Raw genomic sequence first — 26459 nt, 5'->3', positions numbered from 1 at the left:
AGGAAAAGCAACATATAGGCTTATTTTAATTTTCATGAGAGTATTCCCATGTGCTTGATGTTTAAACATGCATTTAATTGCTTTGCTGCACTGTAGGTATGGTTGTTTTTTCCTCCAAAAGTACTAGTGGTTTCTCGACAATTTCCTAAATTGTAGTAATTGTTTACGTCTGTTGTCAAGAACTTAGAAAAGAAATAATCTGTTTCCAGAGCAGCTGCCTATCAGCATCCTGATTTAATTTGTGTATTACAACTGCATATTGCAGCTCTTCAGTTAGAGAGTTTTCCAACAGTGGGTTTTTTTTCACTGATGTTACCTGGCTTCTGTTAAAGTAGTAGTAGTCTTTTTTTAAGTGCTGTAAATACATGAAAATGTCTCTGCCCTGGAGCACACAAAAACTAAAGAGAGTAGAAAACTGGAAACTTACTTCCATTTTATAAATTTTAGTGTCAGTTCTGTTGCATCAAAGTTAAGCTGTTTTAAACACATTCATGCCATAATCATAATTTATGCTAAGCAGCTAGACCAGTATAGTTTCTTTAAGAGTCCTGTTTCATTTTGGCTAAAATCTACTCTTTAAATGTAATTAGAATAATTATTATTGGAAGTTGGCCAAAAAATTGTTATTGTAGCCCAGAGTCTTATTCCCTCCTCATCCGTATTTAGACATAATTACAGATTTATGTGATCATAAAATTGACAGTAGTTAGGAATGCTCTGGGTTCATAATTGTTGTCCCATCTAAATATTGGAAGTACTGATGGACTTCAGGTGATTTGAATTTTTTCCTTTTTTTTTCCTTTGGCTGCAGCAATAGGTTTTATATAGGATGTCTGAAATAAAGCCTAACCCTGAAACTAATTAATTTTCATGTAATTGGGAAATCTGAATATCATTCTTTTCCCCAAATCATCCCAGTTTAATTTTGTTTATTTTTACAGTATACCTAAGTATTTTCAGTCTTTTGCTTCTTTTTTTTTTTTTTTAAGCTTTGTATTGTAGTAGACTTGTTCCTTTTTATTTTACCTCTCCTTTCACAACAATCTTGCCGTGGTGCATTAAAGATCTTGCACAATCAATGCTGGGGGAAGAAAGTAAGTCTTTGGTCTACTATGGTGTGTATTTGTATCCTCTGTGTCAATTTTTACTGCAGGTTAGTTCCTGTATTTGTGCTTTAAGCTTGGGTCAGTTGCATTATTTAATGTCCTGAAAATTTGGAGTGGCAAATCTGTGTAATTGCTTGTACTTACCGTTTTTTCTTTCTCATGACCTCAAGCTAAGGCAAGAATGTTGTGCACGTTTCTTGTTTGTGTGTTCTGTTTCTTTACTCATACTAAGGGTTGATAGTTACTATAACTACCTTTGAATTGTTTATTGAAGGTGGTCACTTTGTTCCTGCCGATGAACATTGTTTCCGTGAAGAACTTTTGGCCAAATTCCTATACTGGCTGATGGATACCTATGTTGTTGAGTTACTCAGATCATTTTTCTATATCACCGAGACCATGTTCCAGAAAAACATGCTCTTCTACTACCGAAAGCTTATTTGGGGCAAGTTACAGAACATTGGAATTAGGTAATACTAGAAAACTAATTAAGTATTAATGGATAGATATGTAGAAATCATGTGTTTTGTAGTGTAAAGTTACATTTCTGCTTTGATTTATTGCCCATTTATCCTCCTTTTGTTTGCCTTATTTCCCAAAGGAAAATTCAGCCTGTGACCGTTGCATACACAGTTTGTAATTTCAGAAATATTTTGTGTGAGAAAACTGATTCAAATTTAGACTTCTTTATTAGAAGAGACATCTTTGCAATAGCAAAATCTGTTATGAAGAGGATTTCGTTTTGATAAGTCTGTATTTTACACCTTTTAACAATGAGTAAAGCATAGTGGTAGAATCCCAAGGTAACCTTGTGAAAGTTCATTTTGAAAATACTCAATTGCTTCAGCTACTTTAATTTAGAAACAACAAAACCAAAAGCAAGGCTCTGCTGAAATGCTGTAATACTCTGTTCATAAAAACCAGACAGTAGCCTAGTGACTTTAGGGGGTTGGTTTTTTTTTTTCAAGGTTAAGGGATTTAGAAGCTGCAGCTCCTTTTGTAGTACAGCTGGAATTCCATGCTGGTTTTTTGGTCCTAAAAATACATGCAGGTATTTAAGTTAGGGCATTATTTAAGATAAAATTTTAAACAATTAAGTGTTAAAATAGGAAAGGCAATTTTAATGAACGGTGTTATGTACCCATCTCCCTAGTTCGCATCTTTCAGATTTTCATTATAAATTGCTGGTGTCTGAGAGAGCTTTGGAACTGTGAAAAATTAGCATACTTTGTCTTGTGTTTTAGTGGCTGTTTTATATGGTAAGCCTTTTGCTTTTGCAGTGATCTCTTCGTCCACAATGTTACGTGTGACTTTTTTCCCCTCCTGCCCCGTCACTCCCTGATTTCAGCATTGATTTCTCCAGTGCCATTCTTTGCATTTGTGTTTGCACTTAATGGAGTCTTGATGTTGTTTGCAGTTGTAGCACAGAATATGCACTTTAAATAGTAGTGGTAGAATGTAATTTTCAGTCCCACACATTCTGTTTGTCTTGTCTTCAAACTAACAGCTGTAGTGTTGCAATTAGTGTTTTATGGAGTTTTAATGTACTTAAAGACTATTTTTTGGCACAAAATATGATCAAGTACTGACATTTACATACTAGACCTATAATAAAAATAATAATACAAGTAGTAAATAATAGATTTTTAGTGGGGTTTGTGATTAAAGGAAAACAACTTGGGATTTAGCTCTTTTGTCCCTTTTCCCAGTTTCCCAGAAAAGCCCAGTGTGTAAGGACAAGGTGCTTTGAACTCAAGAGACCCTAATCTAGAGTCTCATTTCTTCTGATTTCCTCACCTGGCAGGAAGCCCCTTCTCATCTTTGGCTTGGAAGGTCCCTAAGATGCAGGGTATTGGAAGCTGGAGAAACATCCCAAAGAAGTGCTGCTGCATGCTTGTCAAAGGCGTGTTCTAAGAACAGGATGTTTGCTCTTGGCTGCAGGAGTCCTAGTTTGTAAGAACTTCTAGTCTGATCCCAGCAGCTGCAGTTAAGCTTCACTGACAGGGCTTTCAGCACTGCTTTTTCAAGTGTGATGTGTACTCGTGATGCCACAAGTCCAGCTTCCTGCATTCATGCAGCTGGCCAGCTGCCAACTTCACATGGGAGGAGAGAAATTGGGGTTTACAGTTACGGGGGTACAGGTGTTTAGGGCTGCCTTGGCCATTTTGAGCCTGTTCAGACACTGCTCTTAACCAGCTGGTGTTTTCATGCACTGCTGGTGAATCAGTGCCAAAGGCTATTGAGCTGCTTCCATCTTCACTGGAGGAAGAGTATCTGTGGACCTCTGTTGTTGCCCTCGTGGCTGTTTTGTTGTTCCGGTTCTCCTCAGCTGGAGCTGCTCAAGGCAGTTGCTCTGAGCTGGTTCACAGGAAGGCATTGGTAGCCACTGAATCCTGTTGAGTTCTCCTCCATCCTCCTTTGGAGGAAGAGAATGGATGGAACAGGCTGGACTCAGTGGACCTGGACCTTACTTGTGAGCTTGCCTTTGCATTGACTGCATTGTCATTAGGGAGTAAATCCGTATCTTGAAGGACTGTCCTTTTGAGTAGATTATCCTGGGCAGAATCCCACTCAAGGATATGGAGCACGGTTCTGTGAGGGGCCTTGGTTCTGTATATTAGCCTTGCTGTATTGGTGGAGGTCAGAGTGTGCTGTCATTGTACACAGACAACTTTGTATTCATTTTTGAAGCTATATCGAACTTCATTCCCCAAATTAAAAGCAGGATTACTAAGAAAAATATTTTATGCTACAGTTACTTCAAGTTACATAGCCTGCAGAATGTAAAGTTGTGTTTCAAAAATAATGAACCCAATGTTGTGGTGACAGCACCTATTTTCTTAAGGCTCATGCCCTTGCCACACACAGTGGCTGCTGAAGATTAAGAATGCTGCAGAAATTCTGAATCTCTCCCATCAGATGGAGGTGAGATGTCAAAAGACAGCAGGACCATCTAGTCAAGTTCCTTCAATTTGCAGTGCTTAACAGCACTGTGGGTGCCAGTGAGAGCAGCATGGTTCAGTGGCTGCTAGATTAGCACACATTCAAAATCATTAGCACTGCCATAAATGCCACGACATAAGCAATGAATGTTGCTGTAGGCACAATGGCATCCAGTTCCACAGCTGGCCAGAGGTAGGAGTGAAGATCTGCCAGTAACAGGCCTTTGACTTCACTTTCAAAGGAAATAATGTTTTTTAAAATAATGATAGAGGTTCATTGGGGTTTTTTTCCCCTCCAGTCTTGAATGTGAGCTGTAAAGAGATGGAGATTTGATCCTTAAATTGTTTCTGTTGAACTGGAGTTACTTGTTTTGTCTTGGTTATTTGCCTAATAGTATAGTAGATGATGTTTTATGTGTTCAGCAAGGAATTAATTCTATAAATAATAGTTATCCCTCACTGTGGAAAAGCAGTCATTTCTGCTTTCCTTTGGGCAGCATCTGTACCAGGAATTTAATTTCAAATTTTGAATATAAATGCTCAGAACTTTTTCATTACCTCAACTCCCTGGCCCTGCATGCTACTATCCCTTCTAGGTATCATGCACTGTATCCCTCAGACCCGGAGTCCCAAGCAGCTGGATCATGAGCTTGTATTTGAGTTGTATAGGCATACAAAAGAGAAGTGTTTGTGTGCCTCTCTTACCTGCATTCTTGGCTTCTCAGGTGTCTCTTAGAGCATCTTTACCAGGTTTCCACCATTCACCTACTGCCTTCTGTAATAGTGTAGCCTCCTTTTGCTAAACCAGCCTGCTGGATTATGTGGGTTGTAAAAAGTCTTCATGCAAATTTAGATTGATGTCCCGTCTTTTGTGAGGACTTGGAAATTGCCTCACCTACTTCCTAGGGTAATATCATAACCACTAGTCTGTAGGGCACATTTTGTCCGTCTGAACAATACAAGCAGTGCAGGAGATTGATCCAGGTCTTTTATGTTGCAGGTAGGGTACTTTAACATTGCATCTTAAGTAGAAACAAGGGCTTTTGCTCCACCACCATTTCCTGATTCATTGTATGGAAAAGTATTGATTTTGATGAAGCTGCACAGAACTGTAAATCCTGAGGGGGGATCTGGGAGGAAAACACATTTCCCGTTAAGGTGAACTTGGGAAGCTCAGAACCTGTGACTTAAGCGCCTTTAACGTTCTTCGTTATTTTCTGCTGTTCATTTCAACTGACAGCTGCTCATCAAAGCCCTGGATACCTAAAGCCCTTATGTTGTCTGTGTATCCTAGCACCTTAGTTAGCTGTAACTCCTAGTAAGTGGTAGATCTCCTAATTGTTGGGAGTAGAACAGCCCATTACTCTTTGTAAGTCCTTCCCAGGAGCTCTCTTAGAATAGTTTTCAGAAGGTTCTTTTCAACTTTGTTAATGTCTTTCAAACTTCTGAAACCATGAGCAATATCCAACTTCCTGTTTCTTGCATAAAACATATTTCAAAATTTTCATATGTATTCCACTAATTTGTGCTTAAATTTTAATTTGTTAAAAGGGGTTTTTATTTGCATTGAGCAGAAATGTGTGGTCTCTTATTGTATTACATTGTCATTAAGATACTGTGATACTGTTCTGAAATTCAGAATTTCGTGTCAGTTTCTGCAGAGGTTAATATTTGTATTGTCTTAGAAAAATGTTTGGCTTTAGTTATCATAAAGACATTGAATGTTTTGTTTTCTGCCTTTCCTGTTGCTTACACTAAGTGTGTATTTGTATTTTAGAAACCATTTTGTCAAAGTACAGCTACGGCCTCTGTCTTCAGAGGAGATTGAAACTATCCGTCAAAAAAAATTTGTTCCTGTGGCATCAAAGCTCCGGTTTATTCCCAAACCAAATGGGTTGAGACCCATAGTAAAAGTGAGCGGTGTTGTCGAACCACAAGCACTCAGCAGGGAAAGCAGAGAAAAGAAGGTTTTTATTTTCTTCATTGTTTTATGTGCATTTGATGTTGGTAACTAATAAATGGAGTAAGGACTTTTGTTACGCAAAACTAGTTTTAACATCGTGCACTGTAACATTCTAATCAGAATGGCTGAATGGGTCTGTTGCAGCTTAGCTTCTCCCTTTCCAATGCTTAATTACTACAAGCCTCCAGTTCCAGAATCACAAACTTCTGTTTGCAAACCTGTCTTTAGGAAATGAGCCCAATAGAATGATGCAACTCGTAAGGTAATCCTGTTTTCTTGGTATGGATGAGTCTGGCCTGTTGGGATTTGCCTGAATACTGATGGGTGCATGTTGATCTGTGAAACTGTCTGTGGAGCCAGTGAACAGTGGTGAGCTGGCTGTGTTACAGAAGAGGGCCTAAGGAAGGGCAAGGAAGCTGGAGCAAGCATGGTAGAGACAGGAAGGAAGCTGAGAGTAACTGCAGTATGGGAACAGAGACAGAACACTCAGTGCACAGAATAATCTATTTAACAGGGCAGTTAACTGGAAGACATAGTGGCAGCCCAGTTTCACCATCTTGCATGGCTGCATAAATTGCTTTTCCTTAAGGCTGGGTCTCATTCACAAGATTGAATGTACCCTAGGTGGGTGAGGTGTCAACAGCTTCATAGCACTTTCTGTTCACGCTATGTGATCGCAGACCAGATAAAAAGAGCATCAGCTAAAAGCACATAATATTCCATATTATGGTGTTTACAGAGCTAATCAACCTGCACGACTTCAGTGCTGCTCTAATGTGCTTGACTATCCCCACAGCTGAGTTAAATCTTAGCTCAATTACTTGGATAAAGTACCTCCAGAGGCCCAGCTGATGGTGCAGCTGGAGTTAGCATAAAGTCTCAGAGCACACCTTCTGTTTGCTATTCTTGTTGCTGTCATTATCTCCAGCAGAGAGAATGAATGATATTTAAGAAGTTTTTTTCAGATCAGTGGTGATTTTATTTTCTGGCATTTATCTATTTATCACTCTAACTATTACACCTTGATTTCCAAGAGTCAAGTATAGGAACAAAAGCATTTTCCATAGGATGTAACTGTACCAAAATAAAAATCTCTGAGACTGTTTTGTCACTTTGAAGTAGTTACTGCAGTGATATTCAGGCTTTCTGAAAGCTTCAGTTGAACAAAATAATATAGTAGATACATAAATTTAATCTCAAACTTCATGTAAATTTGTTATCTTTGCATTGCACAGAATTTAATGTGTTTCAACATAGTTTAAGGTGATTCTCTTTGGTCTCTTTAGATGAATCATTACAACACTCAACTGAAAAATCTGTTTAGTGTGTTAAATTATGAACGGACTATAAACACCAGTTTTATAGGCTCTTCAGTGTTTGGGAAAGATGATATCTACAAGACATGGAAGCAGTTTGTTACAAAGGTTCTTGAATCTGGTGGTGAAATTCCTCCTTTCTACTATGTAAAGGTATGTATTTTTAATTAGATATTTAAACTACCTTTTCAAAACCAGCTTGTGCAGATACTTTTATAGCTGTATTAGCTGTGACCTGACTGCATAATTTTTTTTTTTTCTAAATAAAATTTTGTGCATACCTAACAGACTGGTTAGTTTTTTGATGGGGGTGGTTGATTGCTTTTTGTGGATGGGTGTCGCTGCAGTAGAGCTTGCTTTACTTGGGTGTTTTTCTGTCCACTTTTTTGTCATGTAGGAGCTCTCACTTCTATACATGTGCTGAATTTTTTGCAGTTACATTTAGCTGGGTATCAAAGTGGGAGAAAGATACAAGCTCAGGTAGGCTTTTGAGCCATATGAAAACCAGAAAAAACATCCTATGTGCATTTGAATAAATTCACTGTCTCTTAAAAAATTGGTCTTTTCTATCTCAGTGTCATTAGTTTCTGTTGAAAATGAACACATGACTTCTGGTTGGTGTCTTTCCAATAAGTTTCTTCTCCCACTTTGAAAAAATCAGTGCTTGTTGTAACCCACTATTTGAAGGAGTTTTTCTTCACACTTTCGTCAGTTCTGTCTAGCAGACAACATTTTGTTTGATTTCAGTTCATAGCTTTGAACTGGGGCAATGTATACAGAAATATGTAAATTACACAGATTTATGTATATTATAGGGGGGCTCCTTTCTCATCTCTCATATGTCGCTTGTCATCCTGCCCTGGAATAACTTTTGTAATTTTGTCTTGTTATCTTTCAAGCCAAAGGGTAATGTCATTGACATAATTTGTGTATAATAACCCTAAGATTGTTGCTTCTACAGGAATTTTTCAGTTTTGACTATGACAAGTAAAAGCAGAGGTAGGTTTCCAATATGAGGCTTGGGAAAGGTAAAAATGTAGGTTTGCAGCTTTCTAAAAGTCTAAGATGTCCTTTCCATGGCCATATGGTGAGGAAAGTTTCTTATAATATTTAAACATAAAAATATCAGCTATTAACTTAAATGATTGAGGGTTCAGTGTTAGATTTAGGGTTGCATATGGTATAATCTTCTGTCAATAATAAGAATTGTGCTAAAACTGATAATTTGCATATCCCTTCTAAGGGAATACTTGATGAGTGGGGGAAGATTTTTCAGGGAAGTGGCGAGGTTTTATTTTGTCACAAATTTGGCCTAAGTGATGCAATAATTTTACTCCCATGTGATCTATCCTTCAGCCTTGCTTATGTACTACAGCAATACTTTTTTTATACTACCACAATATTCACAACAATATTGCTGAATATGTAGTGGAAGATATTTCTTCTATTTCAGGCTGATGTGTCCAAGGCTTATGATGCCATTCCTCACAAGAAACTTGTGGAAGTGATTTCGCGGGTCCTGAAGCCTGAGAAGAGAACTGTGTACTGCATACGGCGCTATGCTGTGATTATGATTACCCCAAGTGGAAAAGCCAAGAGGCTCTATAGGAGACATGTATGACTTCCTGATTTCTTCTGTTTGCTGTTATAAACTTATTTTGGTCCAAGGAAAAGTCTTCCTTTATAGCTTTCTTTACTCACAATTTGAATTGGTGAAGTACTTAATAAACCCTTTTTTACTACTGTTAGATATTTTCCAGAGGTAGAAAAGTTTCTTTTTCGCCCACACCTTTTAAAGTTTTTACTCACAATTAGTAAAAATAGAGATAGATGTGTCATGGAAATAGAGATTTGTGAGTGAGACATTTCATTTTAACAGTAGATGAATTCTTGGATTAAAATAACAGAATAAGGCTAGTCCTTTGATCTCCACTGAATAAAAGAAGTCCGTTACTGAATTTTCCACTGCTTTCATCATTTATTTCTTTACAATTTAAACAATTACACAGGTTTCTACTTTCAAGGACTTTATGCCAGACATGAAGCAGTTTGTGTCCCAGCTTCAGGAGAATGCCTCATTGCAAAATGCAATAGTAGTCGAACAGGTAAGTTTTGTGAGGCTTCTTTTCAACTAAAAAAGAAAGAATTAGAGGAAGATTGGGATTTTTATTGGTTTGTACATGTTATGTGGTTACATTATCTCTTGTCTAGTTACCCAGCACCTTCTCTAGAAAGACTTCTGTCAACTCTTCTTTGGTGTTTGTAACAGGCTGTCAGTGTTCAGTGGGAGGAGTGCACCAGGCAGGACATCTGGCAAAAAGTCTGAGACTTGTCCCAGATTCTCATTATTGTCTCAAACTCTTGTTTTAACCAGTGTTTTCTTTCCCTTTTCTAATTTCATTGTTTCTCACAACAGTTCTCAAGTGAGAAATTAACTGTCTATTAAAGAAGGGCTTCAGCACTTGCTATCTCCAAAACCTACAGAAGTAAGAATGAGCAAAACGTATTATACGCTAAGTAGCTAAGGACGTGGCATCTTGACTTATTTTAAGGATTACCTGTCAAGGTTGATGAAAATGAACTCTTCTTTAGGGGAGTTAAGTGCAACACAAACAAGATCAACTCTTAAAGTTTTTGTTTAAAGAGATTTCTTGCTTTCAGTGAATTAAAATTTGAATTAAAATACAAAAATTACATGTATTTTAAATTTACTGACTGATGCTTTGTTGTGAGAAGAAGGCATGCTTCTGTTTTAATTCTTGTGATTCAAGTGTTTGTTCTCAAGACTTCCTTCTGTGCAAGGAGCATGACAAAGGCATAGATGTAGCTGATATGCTCAGTCTTTTTCTATTATGGAATCATGGTGTTCCATAATAACAACCTACAGCATCTCCTGAGCATCAAATGAGCAGACAGGTATGTTCTTTCAGGCTAATAATTACTCTTTAAATTTTTCTTTTCTAAACCTGGCAGTGGAAAATGACAGGGTTGACAAAAGGTGATTTCTAACATACAAGTAAAACGATCTTGTGTATCTGTGGACATAGGAGTAGAATGTATGGTGTGCCTGGTGTACAGTTCCAGTATCCTACAAAAATAAGAAAGTCTAATGAGTACCTGGATGAAAATGGAAACTAGCTGGACGTCTCATGTAAAAGTACATTTTGCACATTTTTTCGAACTGATTTAGAAAACTGTGCTAGATATTGCATGAGCAGCAGCCTGCTATTTAAAACTATTGTACATTTGAAAACAATTTGTGTGTTACTATTTTCAAAGAATAGAGTATTTTGAAAAAAGTGTTGTGTCAGGCTGGGTGTCTGTACCACAGGTACATCACGTTACCTTTTCAATGCAAGCAATCAAAAGTTGTCTCTATCAAAAGTTGGGTGCATTTGTCTGCTGCCTAATCTATGCAAGTAATAAGTAATTTTATTTTAATTCGAATGAAGTCATTGTTAAAGTTATTTAAATTGTTGTAAATGGATTTTTTTATCAAACAGTTTTTAACAAAATGTTCCATAAATATTGGGTGTACAGTCATGCATGGAAGTGTTGGTAATACCTGGCAAAGTGTGTGTTTTGCAGCAGAATGGGCAAGTAAGTGTATCTCAATTTGGGGAACTGTACAGACCGTGACATACAGAAATTGTCCTACAGGATAGAAAATGGCCAAAAGAGCAGGGGTCTTATACATTGTAATAATCCAGTATATTATGCCAGCACTTTAAAAAGTGTGTTTAGATGTTATGTTTGATTTCTCCTAACACAAAACAAAAAAAACCCAACATCCAACAAAAAATTAACTTGTTGGATGTGAGCAGCTTTTTAGTACGTGTGTTCACATTTTTGGTTTAGGATTTATCTTTTCACTTACTTCGGGGTTTGAGCTGCTACAGTCCACTTTTTTAAAGATTTCTGTGTGTCTTCAAAGTTGTAGTGTGTTTTTCATTTTAAATCTTTGTTTTGTCACATTTTTAGAGCTTAACTTTCAATGAGACAAGTTCCAGCCTGTTTAATTTTTTCCTTCAAATGATACATAACAGCATCCTGGAGATTGGGAACAGGTAAAAAAGAAACTAGTTATTCTTTGTATAGCATGTTTGGTTTGTTTGTTTTCTGTTAAGAGGATACCTTTAATTGACTCTATGGACTTTTGGTAGCTGTCTTTTAAAGATTTCTATTTCATGTTAATTTGAAATTTGCGTTATCAGTTTAAGCTCCAAAAAAGCATGATGAGTTTAGAAACAAATTTATATTGAATAAAATTTCTCTTTCCTACCTGGATGATGTTAACTGTACACAATGCATTATTCCATAGAATATGGAATAACCTTCATAATTTATTATTCCATAGAATATGGAATAACCTTCATTTAAAACTGCAAGTGTAATTCAAAAGGAAAGTACTTTAAAATGGTGGGATCCATAGTGTGAGCAAAAGCAAGGGTAATATCCAAGTAATCATGCAAAAGCCTTGTTAATCATTTCTCTGTAGTGCAAAATTAAACCTTTTCTGCATGGTTTTGCTGTTTGGCAAGTTGCAATAAAAATAAAAGGCAGTAGCAATAGGAATTAAAATTATTGGCAACTCCAAAATTAAGAATCACATGTTACAGAAGGTGGTAATGCAGGTTTCTTCTTGTGTTGGTAGAGATACTGACTTGGTATTTGTGTTTTGCCTCTAGGTGGCAAATGTGTACCATGCCTAAAAAAGGAGGTACTTACATGATCTTTATTTGTAAATTCAGAGTGATGTATCTTAGAATTAATAGCTTCCTGCTCTGCAAAAAATACCTTTGTTTTAGAAAACTTGTTTTAGAATCTCACAGGACTGAGGGAGAGTGAGAAAAGCTTTCAAGGAGTCACATAGAAGAGTGTTTGTAGTTTTTTCTAGTATTGGTGCTTATGCTCCCTTTGGCAGGATTATAAGAATGCTCTTGTAGCATACTTTAATAATGACTAACCAATGTGAGTATGTTTCATGGAATTTTAATGGTTTCCAAGGAAGCACACACTGACAAAACCAGCTTCATACATTTAAATTCTGTTACAACTTGACTGAAAAATGCTGTTTGTTCTGTTAGCCCTTTTAAGTAGCTTGTTCTCATTTGTCCAAAAAACCCCTATAAGTTTAGTAAATAAATAGACTCTTTCAAAAAAAAAATCACAATTAGTCAATGCTAATGTGATGTTTTCAGAAAAATGCTGATTGTTGAGCTGGGGTCCTATAAGAAATCTTGTAATACCATTTGATGTTTATCAAAAGTCTGTAAGAAAATAAAATTACTGCAAGGAAAATTTTCAGATGACTCAAAATTAAAGTATAATCAGTGCTCAAAAGTAGTATGTGGTCTAAATTAATCCTCTTCAGCTTCACCAAGTCATTCATGTAATAGTGGTGAAATGGACGTTGTAGTATCTCACTGCTTCAAAGAAGTGTTGTGAAAATCATTCCCTTGGGTTTTTCAAGCCATACCAATTTGGTTTCTGCCAGCATAGAAAATTCTCCCATTTGTTTAGTCTACAAGAACACTTCTCTTGAAGCTGTCACTGTAAGATGTAACATAAAGAATTAAAAAACTTAAATGAAGGATGTGTCTGCAGCAGAAGGAGGCCTTGGGGTTTGCAGTCAGTTACAAAATTCCGTTCATCTAATATCAGTTGTCTCCTGGAGTTTGTTAATACAAAAGGAATATGTGTATTAATGGGGGTTTTTTTCACTATTAAAGTTAAAACTTCTGGATCTCTATGTAGATTCTTAGAAGAAAGAACAAGCAAATTTAAATAAGGCTAACTGACAAACATATAGCATATTTCTTATTGAAACTTATGTTACACTTGGAAAAAAAAGGAAATTTAGCAGCTGTTGTGCTCTTGTTGCATGTTTTGATTTTTTGTTTTCTTTTACTCTTTGCTAGGTACTACTTACAGTGCTGTGGAATTCCACAAGGCTCCATTTTGTCAACCCTACTTTGCAGCTTGTTCTATGGAGACATGGAAAACAAACTGCTTAGTGGAATACAGCAGGATGGGTAGGGCTGCTTTGTTTTGTGCTCTGTTACCGTAATTCATAATGTGTAGTATATGTGTTAGTCATTTTCTGTGATGTTTAATTTTGAATTTCAAGGATTTCCAACTTCATTAGGCGTGTGATGCACACAAACATCTCTGCAGCTTCAGTGAAACTGTGGTGGTTTTTTGGGAGAATTTCCCTGTTACAAGATCGGGAAGAAAATGCTGAGAAGCTTTCCTGTATCTTTAGTGGGAGATTTATTCTTAGATCCCTGTATTCAGGGATGCTGTAAAGAGTCTGACAAGCTGCTCTTGTACTTCTGAGAAGTTTATGGTTTTGCCTCGCTCTTTCCCGCATCGTCTGTGGTCTTTTCACCTCAGACAAGATGAGATGTTTATTACAGACTTCCTGATACTCCAGGCTTCTGCCTGAGGGCTTTCCAATCCGCCATCAGTAAATCTTAGCATTTTATCAAGGTCACATCTTTATAGCAGATATTTTATGAGGAATGCTGGTTCTTGTTTGAAGCCCTGTGTGACTTTTGGTAAATCTTCTTAGTCTTTCTGCCCAGCGTGTGTGCTTGCTCCTTAGGAGCTTGACAGAAAGCTAGCCTGATAAAACCTTTGTCTCTTTGTTAGCTGTAAAAATTTTGAACTTCCTTTTACCTTTGTATGAACAAATCCCCAACTGAATCCTGGATTAGGGTATTTAGTCATGAGCTGGACCCTGAAACTTGTTTGTGTTAAGACATCTTCCTTCATTGCTGTGAATTCTTTCCAAAGCAAGAAAAAACAACTGGATGGCAATACTCCAGACAGGTGGATGCTCTGGTGATGGGAGCTGTCCGTTGCTTTCAAAGGGTGTTGTTCACAAAACTGAAATTATGAAACTGGTTCAGAAGAACGCACTCTTCAGTGTGTGTCTGTTGAATGATCTTGACAATTTAATGTGTCCTTTTAAGTCAGGAGAATAAGGTGGTTATTGACTTGGCTGGGCCAAGGTGCAGCTGATCTGGTCATAGTGATGGTAGTACTCTTGCTTTGAAGATGAGACTGTACATCATCATCTCCAGAGCTACTTCTCTGTGATCTGCTAGGCAGGATTTACCATAAAAACCTGGGCATGCTTGGGGTCTGAATTCTGTTGGAAAAGAAAATTCCAGCCTTTACAGTGGTAAATGGTATTCTATTTTACATTCAAGCTATGGTTTCATAAACAAGTTATTATGTGGTAAATGAAGATGGAGTTGGAGCCCACCAAGAATCTACTTGTGTACCTGGTCTGGCACCTCTTTTCCTTGTCTTGTAGAGAAAGATACTGCAAATTCTCCCTTGGAAAAGTATAAACCCCTGTATCCAGGGAAGCCACTGTGGAATGGTTTGTCTGTTGTAAATTCCTTTGTGTTTCATCTAGCCAGTCTCATTGCTTTTTTATTTTATATAATTTTTTCATTTATGTTTAGGAAAGAAGCAGAACTGAGAATTTCTTCATGACTCTCAATTTGGAGTTCATATCGGCCTCTACCACTTGTGAATTAAAATAGGCACATTGTTGCTCTGAAGTGTATGAAAAAACTTTGAAAGGATTACGTATTAAAATCTCTAATGTTGGTTTCTTCTTTCATTACAGAGTCCTAATACGTCTCATTGATGATTTTTTGCTACTTACACCACATTTAATGAAGGCAAGGACTTTTCTAAGGTAGGCTATTAGAGATGTAGTCTTCAAAGTAGTAAGCATTATTACCTTTTACATAACTCATTTTCGTCTTTATGCACATAGGTGTATTTGTTTTATGACTTAACAATCAAGGACTATTTTGGAGCCCTTGGTAGTAGCCTGTGCTTGGGAAGAATCCTAAAGCTACATTCTTGATTGCCAGTTAAAGATCTGTTTCAGTTCACATGGTGGGCGATTCCTGCTTAAGATTAAGTTAGGGACCTACCTGCTAACCTTGGTGGAGCTTCAAGCAAAAATTAGTGTTGTGGGCTAACCAAAGCAGCTGACAGTTGTCTTTTAAAACCATTTTCCCTCAAATTTTTAAGATGTCTTCTTTACATTCTCAAAATGTTTTTATTGGGTACTCATGCTGCTGCTTTCTCTTCCCTGGGAAAGAATGCAGCTCTTGTCTGATCCAATATTGCTAAGAATTTTCGGGTCACTAACATTCCATGATAAGTATCTGAAGATCCCAATAGCATGGTAGTATGCAGTTCACACAGAAGTTTTCAAACAGTAATTCTTTATTGTGCTCCAGAACTACCTTTTCTTTAAAAATTGAATCCTAGAAGAGGCTCCTTACCACGGATAGGAGTGTACAGTCAGTCCTAGGGGAAGCTCTGCTGATGCTGAAGTCAGTTTAAAGGATCCAAAGGAAGGTCTTGAAGAAAAGCGTAGCATCTGCAGTGTAGTCAGTTGCATCATGCTTTTCAGTTAGTCAGAAAGATGCAGCTCTGTTGTGAGTTTGAAATGTGATGGAGCAATCAATGAAGTACAGTTTGAAGTATAAATTGTGTGAAATAGGGGATAGTGTATTTTGAAGACTTCATTTGTCCTCATTTCCTTGTCAGAACAGAAAGAAATTTCTAGGGATTTGTGTGTTTACAGTTCTGGAAACGATAAATCAAACTAACAGTGAGTGCCTCAAGCTATTAATCTCTGTAATATCTTTTCAACACGATGTCACTTGAGTAGCAGTGCAGATATTGTCCTTCTTGCCCTTTGAAGTTGTCTGCATCTTTGTTCTATATCAACTTCTGCACCAGCTGTGCTGATTTTATGTAGAGAAGTAGCCTTTTCTGTGAGAGATTTCTGGAACTATTTACAGATCCGATGAACTCTCTGCCACAAATGGGGTAGTAACAGTTTTTCCTAATGTACTATTAGAACCAGGGGACTCAGTAAATTAGTTTTGAGGACCAGCATTACGACTATGACTCCTCAAGAAGAAGAGCCTACCTCTTCCTCCCTTTAAAAGGATGAAGCCTGAACATAAGTACATTGCCAAGTAAGACAAACTGCTGCCTGTCCATGACACAGCTGATCCAATATGTCGCAGGTAATCAGCAGGCATTCTGGCAGTGAAAACATTCTTAGAGAAAATGTTTCTCTCAAAATTCAAAACTTTTCATCAGATAAATGTGGTTCCTGTTATATGGATTCTCCTTGGTTTTATTTACTTCCAAAAACAATAACTTGTCATCTGTCTTTTTCCAGTGATTTTGATCTCAGAGGTTTCTGTGAGTGTGGTTTATACAGCTTCTTTCAAGTGTTGCATGGCTGATGTGCTTAATTTGCATTTATCTGTAAAATTTTTTCTCCATTATCCTCAAGTTTATTTATGCGTTTATTTACCTCTTGTGTCTTCAATTTCTTCATTTCTAATTGTGTTCCTTAACCTAAAGAGTTGTCTGTGGTTCCCTTTATTCTTTGATTTCTGCTCTTGTGTTCAAGATCTTGTCTTGCAGCATGGCACCAGTTTTTGTCTGCTTTGCTGGGGGGGGGCTTAGCCTAACTGTTTATATCTGTTTTAGGACTCTAGCAACAGGTATTCCTGAGTACGGCCTTTTAATAAACCCAAATAAGACAGTGGTGAATTTTCCTGTTGATGATATCCCAGGATGTTCCAAATTTAAACAGCTGCCAGATTGTCGTTTGATCCCGTGGTGTGGTTTGTTATTAGATGTAAAAACACTTGAGGTTTACTGCGATTACTCCAGGTAAATAGAGCTGTGTACACCAGTGTCAGCGTTACAATATCTCACACACAGTAGGAGAAGCACGAGGGTGTCTTGGGAGTGGTGTAGTTGAATTAACTGCCAAAAAGATGGGGATTAATTTGGTATAGACTAGAGTGACTAGCAGTCCTTTCAACATCTGAGGTGTTCCCTCTGTACACTTCAGATGGGAAAGAATGTGTGGGGAAGAGAACTTCTCTTTAAACTAGCAACCTTGACCATTTACACAAAACAGTCTGAAGTGGCATAGAACTCAGGACAGGATAAAGTATCCTACTGAAAAGTTCTGTAGACTCTTTACATGGACTACTAGAGATAGCATTAGACATTTGCTAAATATTGAAAAGAAAACTGTTTAAACTCAAGGATAATATTTGCTGCATTATTGACCATTTTTAGTATAAACAGCCCTTAAATAAGTGTTTATTAGGAGGAGGTTTTCCACCAGTAGTATGGTAAAGTTCTTCAGTAGTCTTCCTAAACAGAAAAGTTTGGTCATTTTAGGAAAGGAATTTTTGTGACATGGTTTCCTATAGCAAAGGATCAAAGTCAACAGCCAAAGAGATTTATTTGCTGACTTCTTAAAAAAAACAGTTTATGTTGATAAGCTCCTGGTCTGGGAGACACTAATCAAAAAATATAGAATATTTTATGTTGGAAAAGACCTTTAAAATCGAGTCCAACCATTAACCCAGCACTGCCAAGTCCACCACAGTGTTTGTTACAAGGCTTTGCTTTTGATAAGCTTGACTTAAGTAGGTGGAAAATCAGTGTTCCAGAAACTTAGGTGGCTTCAAGCCTAAGCTCCTTCGTTGAATGGATCATAGATAAGATGATTGTCACTGGAGTAATTAATAATGTTCTGGCTAGACCATGTGATTAAGAAATACATTTAGTTTGTTTTTAAGGTTATTGATTTGGCTTTTTTTTGCAGGGTGAATTTTTCAGCCCTGAAAAATTATTAGCCCTTAGCTAATACCCTTAATGCCACAGGGCCTAGTCTCCTTCAACTGAATGTAATTATGGTCATCTTTTAGCTGCTGGCTCATTGATTAGCAGGAAATGTCTGTAACATGGGAGGTTAAATGAGGCTTGCTTTACAGAATTTAATTTAGTCTATTAGCTCATGGAGTTTAACTACGTTTTTTTACTTTTTTTTTTCTAGTTATACCTGTACCTCTATCAGATCAAGTCTTTCCTTCAACTCAAGTAGAACAGCTGGGAAAAACATGAAATACAAACTGAGTGCAGTCCTCAAACTGAAATGTCATAGTTTATTTCTTGATTTACAGGTGGGAATCTGAAAATGGATGTTTGGCAATACTGTGATTAGTGATGAAGAACATTAAAGCTGCTTTGAGTTCTAACATAAAAAAGTTTATTTTGAGAGGAGATCCACGTAATCTGGAAATGTTGACATCAAATAAAATGTGGAGTCTTCCAGAGGTGATCCTTCACAACATTAACTTAGTTGCATTAAAGAAATCTTTAAAGTTTAGCGTAAAATGTTTTTTTAGATCTTCAACAAATTGTATTACAACACTAAAATATTCTCATATCTCTATTTCTGTTCTGTTCTAGATCAACAGCCTTAGAACAGTTCTCATTAACATCTACAAGATATTTTTACTCCAGGCTTACAGGTAGGTCGCTGTCGTCTGAAGTGTCAGTGTTTCATTACTCTTTCTTGACACATGGAGGAGCTATGAACTAGAAAAAAGTGTGCCACATAAGTGTGCAGTATGTGCATCTATGTATATATGATGTGTGCAGTAGTAAATGTCAGTAGTAGGTCAAGTTATTCTTGTTTAAACACTGTTCTTAAGTAATACTGTTAGTTTTAGGATACAGGGGTATATTTGATGTGTGTGTTTAAGGGATACTTCACCAAATGGATTTTCAGTGTCTTGGTCTTGACAGCCCACCTCAAGATAACCAGTCTGTTTTGCTTCAGGAGTATGACAAGAAGCCTTATTAACCATTTTATATTTAGATCAGTTAAATGTTAGCCAGTTTATATTTGGAACTTTGTATCTGTTAAAATCATATAGAACTTTGACCAGTGTAACTTTAGGTAAAGTGAGGTTTCATTCCACCAAGTTAATTGTAGTTTGTTATTGCCAATAACATTTTAATTGCTCCTTAGCTGGTAATATCTTGGCATTTGTGAGCTGGTCTTGATCAGCAGAGGAAGTGATGTTTTGAACAAAGATAAGGGAAAGAAATCAAAACTGATAAGCAAGTTGGATGAAAATACTAAGTTCTTTACATTGAAAACTTTGAATGATTTGCCACAGCAAGTAATTGGGTTTTTATTGTTTTGACAGAGAAAATGTGGGAGAAGTCCTTCACTCTTTGTGGAAATCAGATGTTACTCTTTTGCTGTGCTCACCCTTATTAGGAAGGGACATTTTAGTTTTATTCTTAAATTCATCTTTGTTCACATTCAAGCTGTATTCTTAGTCCAAGAAGTGTAATTTGGTTTGTGTAGTACAGCACTGATGTGTCCAGCTCTTAGACTTTTGTGTTGTGGGTGATTTAAGATTTTTCTCTGATAGATATGATCACTTAGTTACTTCTGTTTGGTTTTATGGTCGTATTCTAACAATGGCCTTTATATGTTGCTTAAAATACTGTCCACCATGATAACTGCATTTCAGGTTAATTCAGCCAAAACCTGCAATGCAGCATCGTAGTTAGGTTTATCCTTTAAATATTGAAAATGTCACAGTTTTTTAAGAGATTGCAATGTGCTGGGTTAATTAAAAATCAACACTGTAATTGGCTATATTCAGCATAAGCAGGATTATAATGCCTGAGTCTGAAGGTAAAAAAAAAGTCAGCGGTTTTAAAATATTTTCAGACAGGTGTAAGGAAGCATACGATACACATAATTTCTATAGAGTTGGCTTCCAAATAGGCAAAGGAGTGAGTATCCTGGTCTGTGGAATAATTTGGAAGTCTATTGTCCTGCATACCTGAACAGAATTTGTTGGGGGGGTTTGCTTTGTTTTTTCTTCCTCTCACACTCTGTCATGTAGCTGTTCTCTAGTGGCATGGTCTGTTATAAGGAATTGGTGATGATGTGTAGTTTAATTTTCCCTGTACATGACACAGTTGCTGTCCTCAGAAGAGAATTCTGTTACCAAAGTAGATGGTTTCAAGATCTTCTTTCAGCATAAAATTTAGAAACAAACATCATATATGTCTGGCATTCCAGGAATGTGTATATATGGGACAGGTGTCATGCAGTGACAGTGTTGATACAGCTGAAGACTGTTGGGTGCTTTTAAATGTTGTATAGTCCCTAAGCTGTTCAGTCATAGTTTCACTTAAAATTGCAAATGACTTTTGATTAAATAGGCTGTTTTTGTGAGCAGGTTCCATGCCTGTGTTCTCCAACTTCCGTTCAACCAGCAAGTTAGAAAAAATCCTCATTTCTTCCTAAGGATCATCTCTCAGACTGCATCATGCTGCTATGCTATCCTGAAAACAATAAATACAGGTATAGAATGTTAATGGCAATGAAGGTAGTGGGTTTGGGTTTTTTTTAGACAAGTAACAAATCTTGCATGTGCAGTCTGATGGTGTAATTTTGGGATAAAGATCAGGAATGAATATTGAGAAGTGCATGATAAGAATCATGGTGCATTTTTCTTCTTAAACTCAGTTTTTGAAGATTGTGTTTCAGGCACTGGTTTTTAGTTTTTCTGTTGTTGTATGAGACTTCATTGACTACACAGGTTTCTAGTAAAAAATCCTGGGGTGATTTTGTAGAAGGAGAGGAGAGATCAGACATACTTCTTAATGCTCGTCATTTTCAGTTACATTATTTTTCCTTTTCTATCTCTAGGGATTGCTGAAGGTAACAAAGGTGTATCTGGCACATTCCCTATTCAGGTAGCGGAATGGCTCTGCTACCATGCCTTCACTGTCAAACTGTCAAATCACAAAGCTGTTTACAAATGTCTGCTTACACCCTTAAAAGTCTGTAAGTATTCAGCTATTTTTACAGTTTTATCTATGGTTAATTGTAATAAAACATAGAAACTAATGTATTTTTAAGGTTTTCTCATCCTAAAATATTGTTCTCAGATGCACATTAACCATCTTTTCTGATTTTATTCAAATTTACTTAGTATAAGTAGGCAGTTTAAAATGATTCTCAGCACTGCATTTTCTAGAGCCTTTTTCTCACAGGACAATTGATGCTTGACACTCAGTAAGCTTGTGCAGTTCAGAAGGCTTAGTAAGATTGGGGAAATCATGTAAGTATTCTCAGCAGGTGTAACTAAATAAAATATAAATGCCCAAGATTCTATTTTTAAAAATGTAGATTAACTGGCAACTAAATAAACTCATTCCGCAGTTAAAACTCTTACCCAAAAAAGTGTCACATGGGTCACTTGGAAACAGAAGCACCGGCTGTGCTGCAGGTGTACTGTTGTAGAGTTGTGGTGTTGGTGTGTCTCTGACACTTCTGTTCGGTGAAAGAAGCTGTCCATGTCCCTCGCCCCTGGGGAGCTCTCTCCTTAAGCAGTTGTGCAGTCTGCCTGCAGGCCAGCCACAGAAATAATAGAATTTTCAGTTTTAAGATACTAGAAGTGGACAGTGAGAGGTTTTCCTGAAGCAGCCAATCCTGTTGATGAATTTAGCTGTGGTGAAGGCCAGACTCTTGATGCTGACTGTGTAATTGGCACTCTGCTTAGGCAGTTTTGTTATACAAGACCAAGAAATTCTTGGGTTTCAGTCCAGAATAACACCTATCTGATTTGAAATGTATCATAGGCTTCCTTTGATAGCTTCGCTGAGTCCAATGCCCCAAAAAGAGAGCAGTTCTGCTTTTGGAGGGAAGCATTTCCTTCCCATATCAAAGGCTTGCAGCAATGCCTGAGTACAGAGTCTGATTTTTGGTAGTGCAGTGGGAATGTATCAAGATGACACTTTTACAGGAGACAAACTGATGGTTGGGATTTTACCAGCCACTTGCTTGAGAGCTATGGACTTTATGTATGGAGCAAGATTCCAACAGCCTTTCCTTGGGGAGCTCCTTCTCTGAGTTACTCACTGACACCAATACCAGAGGCCCCAAATCTGCTCATTGCTGCTGAGAAGTACCAGGACAGGACTGCTTGCTTCACTTGGAGAGGACAGGGACTGAAGAACTGAGCAGAGAATGCAGTAGACACACCCAGTAAGACAATGGCTTCTCTGGGAGCTGCCTCACTGCTCTAAGATCCATACAGGGCACATTTGAGTTTTCATCTCTAATGCTGGAGGTTTTGCTCTTGAGATCTTTGACACAATCCAAGCCAAAGCTCCTCCATCCTTCTCTGTGCAAGCTTTGCTGTTTAATCTGATGATACCTGCAGGGTGGAGGCACAGCCTCAGGCAGCTTTATTGCCCAGCAGAATCTCATCTTGCATGGATGGCTGTGTGCATCAGCTGTAAAAGCGGGCTCTACTGTCCACAAAATCACACCACCACAGATGCCAGGGAAAGAAGATGGACTGGGAAGTAGAGGTGAAGTCTGGTCTCTGGTCATAGGTGAAAGCTGTTTTTCAGTCCCTGATTGTACATGGTGTTTGTATTTTCTTCTAAATGTAGTACAATACTAAGTGTCCCGATCCTTTAGGAACATACTAAAATCCATTTACAGAGATACTGATAGTTTTCTATGCAGTCATACAAGTTAGTTTTGTTTGCCCTGCACCAGACCTAGTCCTGAGCTATGTTATTGTAATCAGAACATCATCTTGTAGAGAGTGTTACTGCAGACCTAAACATTATACAGAGATATCAGAGCTAGTTTTAAACATTGTATTTTAAGTTTTGTCTTCTGGAAATCAGGTAGCATGTGTGGATGTCAGAGTTGTCATGACAGGGAAGTCACTGACTTTCAGGTGGGATCCTGTGAAGTTAGCTCAGTATCTCTATATGCTACAGTAATCTGTAGCACAAAGATAAACAAGGCTGGTAAAAGCCCCTGTGTTGACTGAACAGCTGCAATTTTTGTTGTCATTTTGGAGTTTGTATTGGTTACATAAAACCTAATACCTCTGTAAGATCATGTTGTTGACAGGAATTGATATAAACATGGTTTTTTCTTGTGTCCCTGCACATGCCTTTCCATTACTTTCCATGGGAATCAATGTCAAGCTCAGGTTTTGGGGAGGAGGTTCTTCCCACTATTCCCAAACCTATTCAATGTCAGCATCAGGGACTTGTCAGTATGAGTTGTCATCATTCTTCAGAGTTAAGTATTTAAAACACAGTTACTGTTTAACATCCCTCCTATTATTTCCAGCGGGGAAAGGAGCAAGAGTCTTTCCTTATCATGATCAGATAGAAATAAATCATCTGTGTCCTTTCCAAATACAGGGCAAATGTTTATTGAGCACTTCTGGCTTTCTGCACCATTGACAATTTTGCCGACTCTGTTTAGTGACGGACTTAAACTGTTGCTAGGATTTTGCATGTTCTTCCTAATCTTTAAAAAGTCCTTTTTACTGTCTGTAATTCTGTTGATGGGACATTCAGTCTTTCAAAGTATCTATGATTTAATAGAAGGCCTTATTTGGTGGGTAAAGTTGTTGAACAAATGGGCTTATACTTTTCAAAATCTAATGAAGTTCTCAAATCTGTACAAAAAAATGCCGCAGGAACAGAAAGTAGGAGGAATTTGCTCCTTGATTTTCTTTGTTAGTATTTTCACTTAAAATTTTGAACCTTTTTATTTGTTAGCCTGATTTAAGGGTGGAAGAATAGTAGCATATTTTATTAGAGGTTTTTTTAATCCCCATATTCCAGGTGTTTCAACTTTTTAGTTGGTTTTAGTTAGTATTGATTTCATTACTTCATTAACATTTTCCCTAAACCAGAATTAATAGTTATTTGCAGTTGTAGTGAATTGTTTCTGATATGTTGGTAGGTAAGATGCAGCTGATCAGGAAGATCCCAGAGGATACTGTGGCACTACTGGAGGCAGTGACAGACACATCTCTTTGTCAAGATTTCAAAGCTATCCTGGACTAACTGACTGAGGTTTATTTCATAATTTTCCCAGGTTTGAAAATAAATCCTCTGTCTGTAGGTGACTTTTCTTTGTAGTCTCTTTTGGTAGAGTGGACCAAAAGCAAGTTCACTCAGAAGTTTTACGTGTTTGTTGCTCAGATACCATGCCAGGACATAAAAAGAGCAGACAGTTCTGTTAATACTGTCTTGTTTGGGTATTTTGTTGGTGGGGTTTTTCTGTAAATTCACAGGTTGTTTGAAGTAATTTACTTCAAACAAGTTTTGTTCCATGATTCTCATCTTCTTGATGAAGGAATAATTAAACTATGTTCTGTACAAAATTATTTACTTTCTTGTTTCAGTGGGTTGTCTTGAAGGGCTATGTTTTACTTCTCTGTGTTGCAGACTATTTTATAATAAATTGTCTTGTTAATTGCAATAACGTGTATTTGTTTCCAAGGCCTTTATTTTATAGAAATCTTTAATATGTTGGGTTATGTCACAAAAAACAGTTACCTGCACAGAGCAAATGCATTTCATGGTAAGATGCACAGGCTAGAAATTTTATGCTTTGCAGGTCACAACTAATATACACCAAAATTTCACTGTCCAAGCTGGTTATGTTTGGTGCATGTTTTATTTATTTTGACTACTTTGTGGTATTTTTAATACAGTGTTGTACAGAATGATGCTGGTGCATTTATATCTACAAAACAAAAATTCTTGATTAGATAATATACCGAGTGTATTGCTTTTCTATTTGCATATCTTTGGCTCTGTAAAAAGAAAATTTTATCAAGGACATATAGTGGAGAAAAAGGGAGAATGGCTTTAAAGTGATAGTAGGTTTACATTCAATATAAGGAAGAAATTCTTTACTGTGAGGGTGTTGAGATGCTGGAAGAGGTTGCCCAGAGAAGTTGTTGTTGCCTCCTCCCTGGCAAATCCCCTCCACACAGGGAATGGTAACACAGCTCCTAGAAGTTGATTTGCAGTATTTCAATCTGTCCATTAACATCATAACTCAGTTCAAAATGTACAGTCAGTCATACAGGTTTGGGGTTTTTTTTCTTTCTGTGAAGTGGCACTGTCAAAATAAAATACATTTTAAAAAAGTCACAGAACAATTGTTCATTCTAGAGATGAAGAACAACCCAGTTGCTCCCCAGCCAGCAGCTCAGATGTTTAAACACCACCGGGCCCCACAGTGGTCTGCAGTGATGCTGGATGAGGGAGCACTCTCACGGACAACGCTGCGTAAGAGAGGCCTGGCAGTGCAGAAAGCTTTATTGTATGGGATCCTATGGCAGGAAGAGACAGCAAGATGCTCCAACATGAAGAACAGAGGGAATGTAAACTTCACTAATGGCTTGGATATAAACCCATTTTTATCTGTGGGAATATAATCTAGTGATGTGGTCTCAGCTGAAGGTGTAATTTTAAAAAAATGAATAGTGTAATGCTTGCAATTCTCTGAGCTGATGTTTGCCTTTCCCAACAATTACTGGCTGAGTTATCAATTTTAACCAGTAGCTGCTGTTTTTGAAGGCTGCTTGTAAGCAGATACAAATACAATGTAGAAATCACAAGAGAAAACTGTTTCATTTAAAATATGCTCCCCTCAAAGAGGCAAGTGAAAGTAAAGCTGAAACTGGGTATGTGTTTTAGCAAGTGGAGAAGTTGGGGATTTGAAGAAGAGCTGGCAGTCTATACTGGAAACTTGGAGCTGCTACTGTGGCTTATGGTAATTGGAAAAAAATACTGTGAGCATATGTGTAAGGAATAGATGAACCATGGCAAGGGCATACAGTTGTTGCTGTAAAGATAGATGTTTATAATGTTGGGAAAGTAGAAATATTCCATAAAGCTATTTCTGCACAGAACTGTTCTAAAAGAAATAGCGTGATTCATTATGGTGGTAAAGCAGATTCTACTTAATTGCTAGCAAGGCAGTGTGTTAAACAGCAACTGCTGACAGGAAACGTTTGGGTAGAGTTAATAACTTGAATCTAGAAATACTAAATGAATTACCTTAGGAGCATTCTGAATCTGTAATGTGGATTTCGAACAATCATTGGACAGCTGGGAAAATTGCAGAAGATTTGAGAGTTGCGGTGAAGGTTAAGGTCTCAGTATTTAAGAGAAGGTGAGGAGAGAGATTGAGAGCTAAACCACTGAACGTAACTCCCTGCGCAACCTGTGCTGCAAGTGTTACAAGCCACTCAGGAAGTTGATCTTGCTGGAGGGTTTATATGGGCAGGGGGAGAAATGGGGCTGAACATTGTCTTTTAGTGTGTCTACAGAGCTGTAAGGAAGGAATTTGACAGAAGCCCCTCTAGGGGAGCTCCTATCTGGATGCATCCAT

At 37.4% G+C, this 26459-nt stretch overlaps 1 protein-coding gene across 1 annotated transcript in view; it reads left to right on the top strand.

The window, feature by feature from the left end:
• Nucleotides 1-24115, top strand: part of TERT (telomerase reverse transcriptase) — a gene marked incomplete at both ends in the record, with an annotated part of 28849 nt that extends 4734 nt beyond the window's left edge. Inside the window, 14 exons of the mRNA XM_082283881.1 lie at nucleotides 1381-1576; nucleotides 5826-6015; nucleotides 7298-7480; nucleotides 8781-8942; nucleotides 9337-9432; nucleotides 11309-11394; nucleotides 13249-13362; nucleotides 14973-15044; nucleotides 16877-17062; nucleotides 18246-18372; nucleotides 18662-18723; nucleotides 20461-20585; nucleotides 20934-21071; nucleotides 24012-24115. Of these exons, the coding sequence (XP_082140007.1) occupies nucleotides 1381-1576; nucleotides 5826-6015; nucleotides 7298-7480; nucleotides 8781-8942; nucleotides 9337-9432; nucleotides 11309-11394; nucleotides 13249-13362; nucleotides 14973-15044; nucleotides 16877-17062; nucleotides 18246-18372; nucleotides 18662-18723; nucleotides 20461-20585; nucleotides 20934-21071; nucleotides 24012-24115 (1841 nt within the window). The remainder of the gene's footprint in view (nucleotides 1-1380; nucleotides 1577-5825; nucleotides 6016-7297; nucleotides 7481-8780; nucleotides 8943-9336; nucleotides 9433-11308; nucleotides 11395-13248; nucleotides 13363-14972; nucleotides 15045-16876; nucleotides 17063-18245; nucleotides 18373-18661; nucleotides 18724-20460; nucleotides 20586-20933; nucleotides 21072-24011) is intronic.
• Between the last annotated feature and the right edge of the window lie 2344 nt (nucleotides 24116-26459).

Source organism: Coloeus monedula (assembly GCF_965178545.1).
Source record: "Coloeus monedula genome assembly, chromosome: 1".
NCBI classification, from domain to species: Eukaryota; Metazoa; Chordata; class Aves; order Passeriformes; family Corvidae; genus Coloeus; species Coloeus monedula.
The sequence above is the reverse complement of the archived record's forward strand: the minus strand, read 5'-3'. Positions and strand labels throughout refer to the sequence as shown.